This window comes from Tachypleus tridentatus, chromosome 6 (genome assembly GCF_004210375.1).
Source record: "Tachypleus tridentatus isolate NWPU-2018 chromosome 6, ASM421037v1, whole genome shotgun sequence".
Taxonomy (NCBI): Eukaryota; Metazoa; Arthropoda; class Merostomata; order Xiphosura; family Limulidae; genus Tachypleus; species Tachypleus tridentatus.
Genome location: NC_134830.1, coordinates 74,391,338 through 74,405,480, shown reverse-complemented (window position 1 = coordinate 74,405,480; position 14,143 = coordinate 74,391,338). Strand labels below are relative to the sequence as shown.

The 14,143-nt window shown below is 32.8% G+C and overlaps 1 protein-coding gene across 9 annotated transcripts in view; it reads right to left on the bottom strand.

Moving 5' to 3' along the window:
• The window catches only part of LOC143252813 (DNA-binding protein SATB1-like), a 31,434-nt gene extending 24,153 nt beyond the window's left edge, over positions 1 to 7,281 (bottom strand). For 2 of the 9 annotated variants that reach the window (XM_076505536.1, XM_076505542.1), the window contains exons 1-2: positions 7,132 to 7,162; positions 6,904 to 6,923 (exon numbers count right to left, since the gene is read on the bottom strand). In XM_076505536.1, coding sequence (XP_076361651.1) covers positions 6,904 to 6,923; positions 7,132 to 7,147 — 36 coding nt within the window. In that variant the 5' untranslated portion in view covers positions 7,148 to 7,162. Of the gene's footprint in view, positions 1 to 6,038; positions 6,184 to 6,772; positions 6,924 to 7,131 lie in introns of those variants that run through there. The other 7 variants (XM_076505538.1, XM_076505544.1, XM_076505540.1 and 4 more) reach the window with 6 other exon arrangements.
• Positions 7,282 to 14,143: the final 6,862 nt, after the last annotated feature.

Genomic DNA, 14,143 nt, shown 5'->3' with positions numbered 1-14,143 from the left:
TACTGCATACAATCACAAGTTTGTAATAAAATTCAGAAGAAAGAAACTAAACAGCATTGTTGAATAACAGTTTTAAATAGGACAGGTCTTTCATCAGTATTGGAAAATGATTCTTTACAATTCAGCCTTAGCTATGTAAAGTCTTTCTTGGGTTTAGTTTTTCTGCATAGTACATTTTTATTTTCTTCACTGATCAGACATTTCATCTAACACCTAGTAGTTCACATCCTTTTAAGTACAACCAAGGTTTACAGTTTCCATCCTTTTATAGTAAATGCTGAAAACTTAAAGAGTGTTGCTTCCAATACTGTTGAAATTTTGCCACATGGGTCACAGTCCCCCCCCCTCCTTTTTTTTTTTTAAGGTGTGGTGGAAGTAGTTGACAAGGATGTACAATGTGAGAAGAACTTAGGACAGGCAGCACCTATGTGATGACTAATGACAGTAATGGATTCTAAATCACTATAGGAATAAAAATTTATCTGTAGCTAGCATCTCTTATGCACAATTTCAGTGATAAAGAGTCCTTAGAAATTGTTGCAATAGAAAATCCACGTTCAATGAGATAAAAAAAAAACTAATATGAAACTAAAATTTTTTATTGGGAATTTGGTCAGCCTGGATCATTTTTTATGATTTCCACAATAATTTGTATATTATTATTAGACTGATGTATGACAACAATGAAGTTCTCTATTGTTACAGCAAACCAAATATTTCTCAGCCAACTAACATATCACCATCTAAAGGTCACAAAATCCAACTTTAGTGGCATCACAAAAGAGAAAAAAAAATCTAGTAGATGTATGACTTTTGTATTGGATTAATTTACAGCCCTGTAAAATTTTTTTTTTTTTTTTTGGTGAATTCATTTTGGGCAACTTTGGCTGCTTAAAGCTGAAAGAGTAATGGTGGTAGAAGGCTGAAATTTCCTACACTGACTGAATTAATCTCACAGAATTCAAAAATGGTCTCAAACCAAGTTTATCTCTGTTAGGAGTTTCATAGTGAGGCTGTAAAATCACCTGAAAACCCCAAAATGTAAAAATCATTGGTTTATTTAATAAGCCATAACTCTAAGACATAATTTAATACAAAGCTGAATTTTGTTTTCAAATTTCTTATAAACATATCAGTTGATAAATCAGCAATTGTTGTAATTAAAAGTCTGTTAGATATCCTGTAAATAAATTTAGTTGCATGCAACTTTTTATGATTCGGCTAAAAATAGCCCTACTTCAGGCCACAGTTTTCCATGTCACCAATTATTCAGCCTTTTCAGATTTTTACCATATATTCTTACATCTCTGAATATGATCTACAAAAAAAGTCAGAATGGTGTACAACCTACATTTTGAGTTATAACTTTTTAAAGTATCCTCTGATCATACGTTATTTACTTGAAAAAAAAACCAAAAAAACTTCAATTCAGGTATGTTACTGTGTGCAAATATATCCATACAATTTTGAAATAATTTATGAATCCCATTGAAATATTCTAATCAGCTTTTACCATATATTCTTACATCTCTGAACATATCTTCAAAAAAATCAAGGTTGTGAAAAATAAAATATCAAGTTTTAAGTCTTTCCGATATGTACCATTGGGCAAAGGACCACATTCAGGGCATTCAGTTCTTTCTTGTCAATCAGGAATCAGTCCTGCAGAATTGTGTAATGCTTGATATACTTGAGCACTATGAAAAATGCAAAACTGTGGCAGGTATTAGGTAACATCATAGCTTTATACCCCACTCTACCAACAAATTGTATATGAGAAGGCTATCAGATGATGATGTGTACACAGTTGTAATGTTGGTAGTAACAGTGAAAGTGATGCTGCAGCAGCTCAAATAGGGTCTAATGATATCAGTGACAATTATCAGCCAGGGAAATATGTGGCATGCATATACGGTCATGAATGGTATGTGGGAAACATAAAAGATAGATCAGATGAACAATCTGATGTGTTGGTGTCATTTATGAAGAAGTCAAGAAATGAACTGTTCTCATGGCCTGCAAGGTCACGTAAAGATGAAAGCTGGATTCCTTTCTAGCATATTCATTGTCTGATAAGTGCACCTACCGTGTAAGTCAGTAGTGCTTGCCACTATGATCTAAGTTAAAGTGATTTCAACATAATAAAACTCAAATTTCAGAAATTTACTCAAGCTGTCTGAACAAAGCAATGTTTATTTGAAGTTGTTAAGGCTAATTTATCGCCAAAGCAGTTCTTGAAACATTTCATCGTCACGATTATTGCAGTTTGGTGTGACTATAATCTTTCTCAGTTGTCCCCTATTGTAGCACTGTGCTTTTTGTGTTTGATTTACCTTTGCAAATATATTGTGTATGCATTAGTTATGTAGATATGGCTGAGTTTAAGATTCACAATATAATAAATACATTGCCACGTGATCTAACTAGTTATGCCAATAAACCTGTTCAGAAATGAATTAATTATTTCTTGTTTCTTACTATGTCATTATTTAGCATTGTAAAAGGCTGGTTAGAATATTTCAATGGGATTCATAAATTATTTCAAAATTGTATGGATATATTTGCACACAGTAACATACCTGAATTGAAGTTTTTTTGGTTTTTTTTTCAAGTAAAAAATGTATGGTCAGAGGATACTTTAAAAAAATTATAACTCAAAAAGTAGGTTGAACACCATCCTGATTTTTTTTTGTAGATCATATTCAGAGATGTAAGAATATATGGTAAAAATCTGAAAAGGCTAAATAACTGGTGACATGGTCAAACTGTGGCCTGAAGTAGGGCTATTTTTAGCTGAATCATAAAGAGTTGCATATAACTAAATTTATTTACAGGAGATCTAACAGACTTGTAATTACAACAATTGCTGATTTATCAACTGATATGTTATAGTAAATTTGAAAACAAAATTCAGCTTTGTATCATATTAAGTCTTAGAGCTATAGCTTATTACATAAACCAATGGTTTTTTTTTTTTACAATTTTGGGTTTTCAGGTGATTTTACTGCCTCACAATGCAAATCCTAAATTTTTGAATTCTGTGAAATTAATTCAGTCAGTGTAGCAAATTTCAGCCTTCTACCACCATTACTCTTGCAGCTTTAAACAGCCAAAGTTGCCCAAAAATAAAAAAAATTAACTAAATTTTACAGGGCTGTAAATCAGAAACTATTAGAGATATTGATCTAATCTTTGGCAATTTGTCATTATATAGGTAGATGAGCATGTGAATTTTTTTCAAGGCATTCTGTAGGGGTCACCTGCAGCCCCCTGGATGATTTGACATGGAATGACCCAATGTTGTTAATTTATGCTAGTCAATAGCATGAATTTATTAGTTTAGTGTAAAAGGTCCTGGAAAAGTGATAAGTTGTACTGTCAAACCTTAATACACTGGCCAATCAGAATTGAGCTGTTAACTTGTGATCAAGTGATGCCCTTCAACGTAGACTTCATGAATTTCTGAAAAAAATTATTCTAGGCATACTATATTCATAAAAAATTTAATGTTTGTTACATGTATTAGTATATCTGCAGAAATTGTTAAAAATAAAAATTTACCAGATCACACTGTTAAAAAAAATCTCATAGTCAGCACCAATTCCAGATGGTCATTTGGGTTACGTCATAAAGAAATATTTTTAACTCTGGCCAATTATTCTTTATTTCTTGGCATTGTTGATACAGCCATATTTTTTTTTACTTCTTTGCATTCCATTTTGACTTTTTTAATCTCTTATACATTTCCAAGTCTTGTTAACAAAGTTAACATTTTCCTTACCCAAAAGTGCATTTCAGATGCATTTACCTCTCTTCACCACTATGAGCTATTACCTCAGGCACAACTGTTATGGGATTTTGTGTGCATGCCATAGGCCTCAAATAAATTTCCAGCCAACAACATAACAATCCTCATGCTTTAGCACTCCACCATTAGGAAGGCAACACAACCTTTATGCACAGTATTTAGCACATGATCATAGGCATATTATTAATAAGACAAGTAAAATGTATCAGCAGTGTAAAGGAAAGGTTGGATGTGGTACAGAGTATTAGTTATTTATCTGAAATATATTTTCAAGTAAGAAAGATGTTAACTTCAGAAATGTTACTTACCTTTCTATACTACTAAGAGCTAGAACCGACACTGAACACGATGGAAAGTGCTGATCAATTACATAGATGAGCTCCTTTATGAAGTAACAAGAAAAATGTGACTTTCATGAGACCTGCAGTTGTCTAGTAGAACAGCACCAGGTGGGATACCACATCCGTTTCAAACAGAGAATAAATACTATTTGCACAACAGGTTAGTGTTTATTTCACTTTTATACTAAGATAGTAGAGCCAAGGATATCAGTGTTGGTAGTAAGATATTATGAAAGAGATTAATGTTAGAATGTGTTAGTGTGACTAGCACTTTAGGCTGCTCCATCTTGATCAAATCCTTACATGATAGATACTATAATAACAGATGGAGGGAGTCCTTAGCAGTATCTCACAGAAAATCCAACTATTTTTTGCCTATGCATGTCTATCTGGAACTGCTTCAGAGATACTGTACTGTATGTGGGTGTTCTGTCTACAGTTTTAGCCATCCATTCCAAATAAGGGAAGGCCTTAAGCAGGGAAATAGACAATATGTGTGTGTGTGTGTGTGTGTGTGTGTGTGTGTCACTTTTATTATGCACATTCATCTGACATAGGATCCCCACCAAGATATAATGCAATGAGTTAATATACCTAAACACAGGTAGCACAAGCCACATGTAAAATCAAGAGTAAATTTGGTGCTGTCTGGTTTTCTTGTTTCTGTATATATATATATATATATAAAAAATGCAGAAATGGTCATATAACTTCTACAGATATACTGCTAGAGCATTCACGCATAAAACCATATCTCAGTGGGGGGTATTAATTACAGAAGAATCGGTTTAATACTTTTTGTACCCATGAGGCAGCACCAACTACTCAGTGGGATCCAATGACACCAAACATAACAATAAGTAGCATTTAATTCCACAAGTTTTACATTATGTGTTCATTGAAGGTGTATGAATAACTGAGTACATGAATGGTAGTATCTTGAAATGCATGATATAGAGATCCAACAAGAACAAGGAATATATCAACAGACAAAACCTGCCATACTTGAGCACTTGAATATATTGATGAATAGTGATCTGAGAAAAGCAAATAACAGAGACATATGAAACATCCAAGTGATACAAATAATAGGTGATGAGTGTGTTAATGTCCACATACCAGGTTGCACCATCTCCACCAAAGGTTGGTATCAGAATGAAAAAAACGGCTTATATTCTTAACCTTATGGGTAGCAATGAAATAAAATGTGGTTGGCGTGATCCATACCAAAAGAAATATGTCAGACAGATGAACATACAAACCAAACCACTTAAAAGTAGAAGGGAATAAGTCACTAGAGGAGTGGGTAAGTTAAAAGAAAAACAAGCAATGGTTGTGCCCACCAAAAGGGAAGAGCAATGGACAGTCCTGCAGAGACAAAAAATATGATCAGGAATGAAACAATCATATAAATAGGAAATAGAAGCAAAAAAAAAGAAAAACACTGACCACTCTCTCAGGCAGAACAAGTGTTCAGAATAAAGAAGTGGTCAGGTAACAAATCAACAGGCACTTCTGATATACAGGAGGAGATGAAGTAGACATCCAAATGACAATGACCAAAAGTAAGTAGAATGAAAAAAACAGTTGTAAAATAAAAAGACAATAGAGTCAGAAAAGAGGCAAAAGGTGTGGATAGTGTCACTTAGTAACCAACAATCAATGAAAGAAACAAGGTTATAAAAAAAGAACTAGTACAGATCTTAAAAGTGGGTGCCTCCCTTGCAGGTGACATAGGGAATTACTTTAGAAGTATCAGAATAGACCATCACAAGATGACCCAACAATTATGACTAAAGATTTTACTCAAGTGAAAATGTTCACTAGGAATAATTGGATGAATAGGACTAATACAATAAAAAAAATAACTAATGAACAGACTGTCTTACCTGTAGGGTTAATTTGGCAATTGCCGAGGGCCCCACACATAGAAAAATCTTTTAATCTATTCCCAATTTCTGGTGTTTTCTTATCATTATGGATCCCCATTTACTGAATTCTGCCCAGGGCTCCAGAATGACTGAGACTGTCCCACTAATAAATATCGATACAATATGTTGCTAGTAGTATTAAAAGATATATCTAAACTGCACAAATAGCATATATATTGTGCACAAAAACTTCATTATTAGTTGAAATCCAATCATTTTAGTGCAAATCTTATAACTAAGTTGTGACTTACAAGTTAAAGCCATAATCAAGGTTTCCACTTGTATGTGAAATTAAAAGTTTAACTTGTATTTATTGGATCGCCTATAAGGGTTATTAGTATAGTTAAAAGCCTAGTTAAATATTTAATAAATAGCCGCAAATTCATCTATGTTCCTACAGCAGTTTAAGATTTTAACGCTAATAGTAAGTAATATTGTGACTTTTGTTTTATATTAAAACACATTTTGCGCTTTGTGAAATCTATTTATATATATATTATTACAATACTATTACTTTAATAAAATCAATATTGTTTCTGTTTATTAAAATTCTATACTACCATTTAGTGTTATTTATTGGGTGTTTATACGTCTACAAAATAGGTCGCAATACTGCGCCTAAGATTTTCTACAGTTACTCTTTTTGTATATGAATAGGTTTTAGAAACAATAAATTATAAAATTATTCTTACCTCCATAGTACTATTCGTAATACTAGTATAAAATCTACTACGACTGGTTACTTCTAACTCTAACTAGGTTAGACAATACTGACAGGAATCATTCAACGATATTAACATTACCAACTTTCGCATTTTCGTACCTTCGAAGACTTGTTCACTTCTTTGACGTAAACGAAAGAAAAGAAATTAATATTAAATCATATTATTAAAATACAGACATTTTTGTTATTTTATAGAACTCAATTTTAGAACATTGAAACGGAAAATTTTTGTACAGTAGTAACCAGTTAATAAAATTGCATGTAATATGTAATTTTTAAACAAAGAATATCAATATACTACTAAGTTAAAAACTAATATTTTCATACCTTTAAAATTTACCATAGGAATACATGATGAGCATTAAAAGAAACGTCATGTCTATGCATATTACCATCAATAAATTAATAAATATAAATACTTCTTCGACCACTGCTGTGTCTTTTGTATCCCAACTGGTCCATGAGACGAAAGATTTCGTTAGCACTGGATAAAACAAATATATATGATTGACTAATTTTTACATATTCTTCTTTTCTTTCACTCATAAGCCATCAAATTTGCATATCATATATTTCTTTTGGGACTGCGCTTTGAAAAATTGTTTAATGAACACTCCACTCAAATATTTCAAAGTTTATTTAATTGTATTATTGTGCTCTGCATTTCTATTTTCTTATGTTAATTTGAATTAATCATTTATTCTTTATATATGCAATTTTCTCATAAGATGTAGCCCAGAAAGTTTGACGCCAGCTGCCCAACAGAAAAGCTAGTGCCTTTGTTATTCTCTGGATGTAACACTTGTTCTATTCATGGATTACACAGTAACAGTAAAGCTTATTGGTTAGTTTCATTTATACAATTGCTGATGTTCCCTAAAAGGATTAGCTGATACCGATCAGATCGAACCCAGGAAGAGCAGAGTATATAACTGTGGGGAAAGGACGTTACAGTATCTCCATCTGTATAAATGGTGTTGTGTTTTACTACAGAAAATGTTTATTGTTTTGGTGCAGCCTAATATCGTTATACACTCCACACATGAAATAAGTTGTTTCATGTCGAAAAAGCAAGCAGGATTTGCTTAGGAACCTGGGTGAGAAACATGAATAACTCAGATTGAGGAGCATACAAGAGAACTATAATTAACGCACTTCAGTGAGCAATTACATGTGCAGAAAGATGTAATGTGCTGTTGTTGACAATTTCTAACATATAGTTCCCAAGCTGTGTTACAGCTAGTTGTCCGTAGAGTTTTGAAGCATGAGATTCTCCAGAATTTATATAGCACAAAAGGTGGAAGACGTCAAAATATTACACGTGCTTTTGATAATGTTCAGTTGCCATTCTTGTGGCTGTATTCGTACATTCAATATTGATTTGAACACTTGCAGTGTTTGCCAGCTGCAAAAGAAACAGGCCTAACATAATAAACTTCAATAAAGAATTGCTACTTTTCCTCTACAGAAAAGAGTCCTGTACATGATTGGTCTACTCCAAGAGACAGATAGAAGTGACCTTATATTCTTGTGGTCATTAACTACATCACAAAGTGGGAACTTTACCCGTTTGTCAACATACATGCATAGTCTATGGTTGTTGTACTGGTTAAGCACTATTTATATTGATCAGGCAGTTAACTTTAACAGCCAACTTTTCTCTGAGTTGTGTAGTGAAGGCATGCACTTTTTTTTATAATCCACAGTTTATGGTTTATTGGAAAGAGTGACACAGATTGTCAAACATATACTTACTAAGATTGTTAATCCCAACAGAATTGATTTGTAAAACTTATTCTACATCATGATGGTATGTTATTCAACTGACCAGAGATCAACATGTATGTTGAATATTCTGGTGTTTGGTTGAGAAGTCTTTTTCTTTCTATGCATAAAACATGCTTTTTCGTCTACAACAGGCATTCCACAGGTTCACATTAATATGTGAAGTGATTAATGTCTCTGTTAGTTGACAAGCAGAATTGTTTGCTCTTTCTAAAACTTGGAAAAAAAACTCTTGCTTGAGTGAGAAATGTGAGCAAGAGCAAGCATTCTACTTGCTATAACTTACTTTAAGAGAGGCTTTAATGCTAGCATACCAGTAACAAGAAAGTGATCTCCAATTTAATACTGAGTCCAATGATATTGGTATCAGAACAGAATTATTATTGTTGCAAGATGGAATAAAACGTATACTAGTATGCTTATATTAGTTATATGCTCATAGATTCTCCGCACAAATATTGTACAATAAAGAAACAGTTGCATCCTAAAATAATATTTACAATACTTGTAAGACAGGAAGTTCACCATTTGAAGGGATCATGCTTTGTTGAAATATCCAATGAACTTGAAACATCTTAAAAGAATGATAGCACATTAGATAAAATATATTATAAGAAAATTGACTTTGTTAGTACATCATTTGAGCTAGCAAATGGAAATGTGAATATGTTGTATCATTGTATGATGAAAGACTGTTTGTTCATACACTATGTGAGAGATGAAACCATTTCTGTTTTGGCAACATCAAACCATTCTACTACGAGATTCTACTAATGAATGAATTCTACAATTACCGCACAAGAAGTTCCAGAAACAGCAGTTCAAAGACTCAGATCTAGCATTATTGATGTTTTTTATGCAGGAAGATAAATCTTGGCTACCAAAGATAGAAGAACACAGCTTGTACAAACCTAAACTACAGTCGGTTACAAGAACAGAAAGGTGTGCCATATTGTTTTTATCAAATGAAAGGTCTTAGTTCTCAGAATAGTTTGTATCTAATGGATTTTAGAGTTGAAACCTTGATTTCTCTTTTGCTTTTGTGAGTAACATATGATGGCAGTTTTATAGACGTCATTTGACTTAAGTGTTAAGTGCAGATGTTAAGAAAACATTTATTTGAATGGACGGCAACTGCCTGTGGTAGAAAAACAAGAACTAAAGACAAGTTCAAAAGTCTTCTCTTCGTTTTCAGGTCAGTGTATATACGGTGTTATCCTTTTTTTTTTTTTTTTTAGTATTCTGAGATTGTGGAGGGCGTGTTTTGATTGGTTGATTTATCCCTGCTTCTGTTTGGTGGAGGAGAAAGTTCATTTGAATTCAACCAGTAGTAGCTACAGGTTACTCACCTCTAATCCATAATCTCTGTTGAATGAAATCTTTATTTTGTTGATATAAAATAATTATTTAATTTTGTCTTATAAAAGTCTCTGTGTCGATTATTTTAATTTTCCCTTGTTTGTTTTGTATCCAGGTGACATGGTGTGTTATGCAATGGCTGAAATTTGAGTATTCATGAGTTTTGTACTGTCTTTAAGATTTTATTTTTGTCACGAGTCTACTTGTTTCTAAACTGTATGTTTATTGCTGAATAAACTAGAATTTACAGAGAAAAGCCCTGGCTATCAGTGGTTCTCACAGAGACTGTATAAGGTACTTGTTATGTGCTGGTTGTTATTTATTACTACCATTACAACACTAAGTGGTCTGACTCTTATCAGTTGGCTAATACTTCATCATAATTCATATCTTATTAGGTTGTAGATCAATAGATAGCCTAATATGGTGACCTAAAAGTGTCAAAGATCAGGATACTAATTTTAAAACCAGCTATTCTATGAGTTATGAAAAGTATCAGTGGAAAAGTGCGTTGCACTTCATCACTCCAGTCTATTTTAAAGTGGTATTACATATAATAAGGTTAGTCATTTTAAAATTTGCTACTTTCAGTCCAACTGACTAGAATTAGCACTTGATATTGTGTCATGCAACAAAACAGAGACTGGCTGCGTTTGGTTAAGAAATAGTGCTCCCTGTGCAGGTGGTGTTTGGTCCTCCCTGTGTTATAGATGTACAATAGCGTTCACAAGAATATGTGTAGTGGCTAAAGTTTGCATTGGTTGAAGCTCACGAGTTTCAATATTAATAGCTAGAGAAGGACATTGTCATCAAGAACTGTTAGGGAACAAATGTTCCAAAATAAGGGCTGGGTATCGCTTTGATACATACCAATGTATCAAATAGCATGGAAGTAGTTCAGCAGTGATCTGTATTTAGTACTCATGAAAGAGTGGTCCACTGACACATCGAATACAGCAATCATATGGTGAACCTTTATTTTCCATGCTCTTCAAGAAGTATCACTAGAAAATATCTGCAGGATATTGTTTAATAGCTTCTCCATTATTACAATATTAGGATGTTGTTGTTTGTTGACAGTATAATTAACAAGATCGAAAATATATAGTAAACCCTACTTTTGAGCTGTTGAACAGAATTTTATTAAAATGCATCTGTTCTGTTATTTTACAGTTATTATTTACGTTTTTGGTAGGTACAACGTCATGAGCATTAACAATTTGCACAACTGAGGATGGTTAACAGAAATTTGAAAACTCAGTAGAAATATGTTACAAACCTTGCTTCCCAAGTTCTTGAGTGATTTTCTATAGTGAAATGATTGAAGAACGTTTTACAAGAATTACTCACCTCCATCTAGATGACTGATGCAAGCTCTATGTAATTGGCAATTTAATACTTATTGGAATTTTCACAGTACACAACAACGTGTATAATTTCTCCTTTGAAGTGAGGTAGTTTTGATATTTCACAGAATAGAATGCAGATAGGGTTATTGTGAATCTGTGTCAAATGATTTTAATTTATTGGATTTACCTGTATTAACTTTTCTGCGGCGACAGTGAATTGGCATATGTATGGTGAAACAGTGTCTTCATTGTTCTGCTATTAATGTTGATGTCCATATAAGACAATAAATTACTTTTACAGAGTATTATATAGCTAAGGTAAATATGAGAGTGTATTGATATATAATGTAGTAGCAGCAGCAATATCAATGCTCGAACTGGGACTTTTCATTAAAAATTCTCAGCAGAACTGAATTCTATTACTGACTGCTTACTTTGCGATACTTATAAGACATGTTAACTTCTCTGACAGCACATGTATGAAGCATTACATAAAGTTATTGAAGAGACTGAGGCCCATGTTTCGATGGTTTATACAATGGTATCACACATTTCTGCACTCATACAAGTGCCACAAGCTATATGACTCTATGCTGCATTATCCAATCAGCATCTGGCTAGACTTCACATTAGTGATATATCTAGGTGCTTCAGATGCTATTTTCACAGCTCAGCTACTAAAATGTTAATCATGGTATCCAACCATTAGTGGAATCATTTACCGTATGGCTTGATATCACTATGACAGAAATGGTTTTAACTCCAACGTATTATACAAGGCCAGGACATTTAACATGTTGTTGACCTGAATGATGCCTTATGGTTATACCATACTCATGCAATTTTGTCATTCAATTTGCTATAATCCCTTCCAGACATTTAAAAAGTTAACCATTTAAGCAAAGCATGGGCCACCTATATGGTGTACTTTCTACCGTACAACTAATGCTGGTAGTGTTTTACATGCACTAACATTGTAAACTTGATAATAAAGGAAATGGGACAGATTTTTCTGAATATCCAACAGTAGTGTGTAACAGCTGGTATTAAGTGATTCAAGAGCCATCAAAACATTGAATGAGGCAGTAAATATTGTATAGTTGATAAAATAGGGGTACGATAACTTTGAAGCATAAAACACTTATCGCCCCTAAGAAGTGGCAACGAAAATGTAGAGAACTTACAGTACTTTTGTACACTCGACACAAAGATGTTTAATGTGTAGAATAATTTCAGCTTATGGTTAAAGATAAGTCTCAATAACATTTTATAAACCACTACGAGAATTACAACAATTCCCAGAGGGTATCTAGATCGAGAGCAGTCCATACTTGCAGTAAAAAGAAACAAAAATGATTTATATGACAGATGAGTGAGGAAAGTATGAGATAGAAAATCAAAAATTAATTAACATATAGGCTTTTTGTAACTGTGGGAGGAAGTTGTTCAGAAATGGAATTGATATTAATGCTTAAAAAGTGTTACACTCATCATAAATCTCTAAAGGGTTCCAAGTTCTAGTGTGAAGCATTGAGACAATATTGATCCCCCAAAGACGTGGAATGATCTGTCAGTTAAAATGTCATGAATAAAGGACAACTGGACACACAACCGATAAGAACTGTCACAGTCTTTCTCAAGACCAAAGAAGATTGGAACAAGATACTTTTTCTTGAAGAAGGACTCTCTATTTGAGAGTTCAAGTCAAATTAGGTGATCTATATTGAAACACTACCTGCAGAAACTACAATTAGTGGGTGAGAAGAAGTTTGTTGATTAAAGGAACCGAACAAAATGGCATGCACCATATTTTCAAATACTTTACAGAGATATCTAGTCAAATAATAGGTTGATAATTAGAAGAGATTTTATAATCCTTCTCAAGTTTATAAAAAGAGATGAAAATAGCCTTATTACATGTACTTGTAGAAGTCTCTTCCTCAACCAGAAGATGAGCGAGAGAGTTAGGAGAAAGATAGCACAGTATATCATAAAGAATATCATTTGGTCCAACCTATGTACTATCAGAGTGATATAGGACAACCTTACGTTCTAACAGCATGAATAGTACATTATAGTCATAGATATTATCAGCTTTAAAAGAAAGCAGTGTTATTTTAGCTTGTAATTTGATGGCTAAGAAGATAGAGGTATGAGGTGGATGTGCCAGAATAGTGAAAAAATCACTCAAAGGCATATTAGACTACCTCCTGACACCATTACGTTGTAGACTATTTGTAACACCACTTTAATACTGATCGGCTTTGTTATGATTATGTTCTGCTTGCACATAGCTTTTAATATGATAATATTTTATTTATTTTTATCAGGAATTAACTATTGGGTTGAGGAATAATTCGTGAGCGTTTTTTCAAGTTACAAAAATATATTCATAAATGAAACGCTTTCGCAAAATATTTCATGTCATTTGGTATATAATTTTTTGCTCTAATAGATGGTGTGTTTGATTTTCATATGTCTTTAATTTTTGCTTTCATTTTCAGCTCATTAAATGGAATGTCAAGTGGACAAAATCGAGCATTTTCGACACCATCTGCTTTTCGCATTTAATATCTTGCAATTTCGTTTAAAACAATGCATATTATATACCTAGGTATTACATGAAATAAAGTATCATAATAAATGTTTTGGGTGTAATGTGTTCATGCATTGAAGTATTGTATAGTCTTACATGTAATGCTTGAATGAAATTATTTAAAAACGCTCACGAATTATTCCTCAACCTAATACATCAAATTTCTGTTTATTGCTATATCAATAATATATTAGAAAATTAGGTTTAGAGTTAATTATGATTTTTAATTGGATCAAGTTTTCCTGAGCTT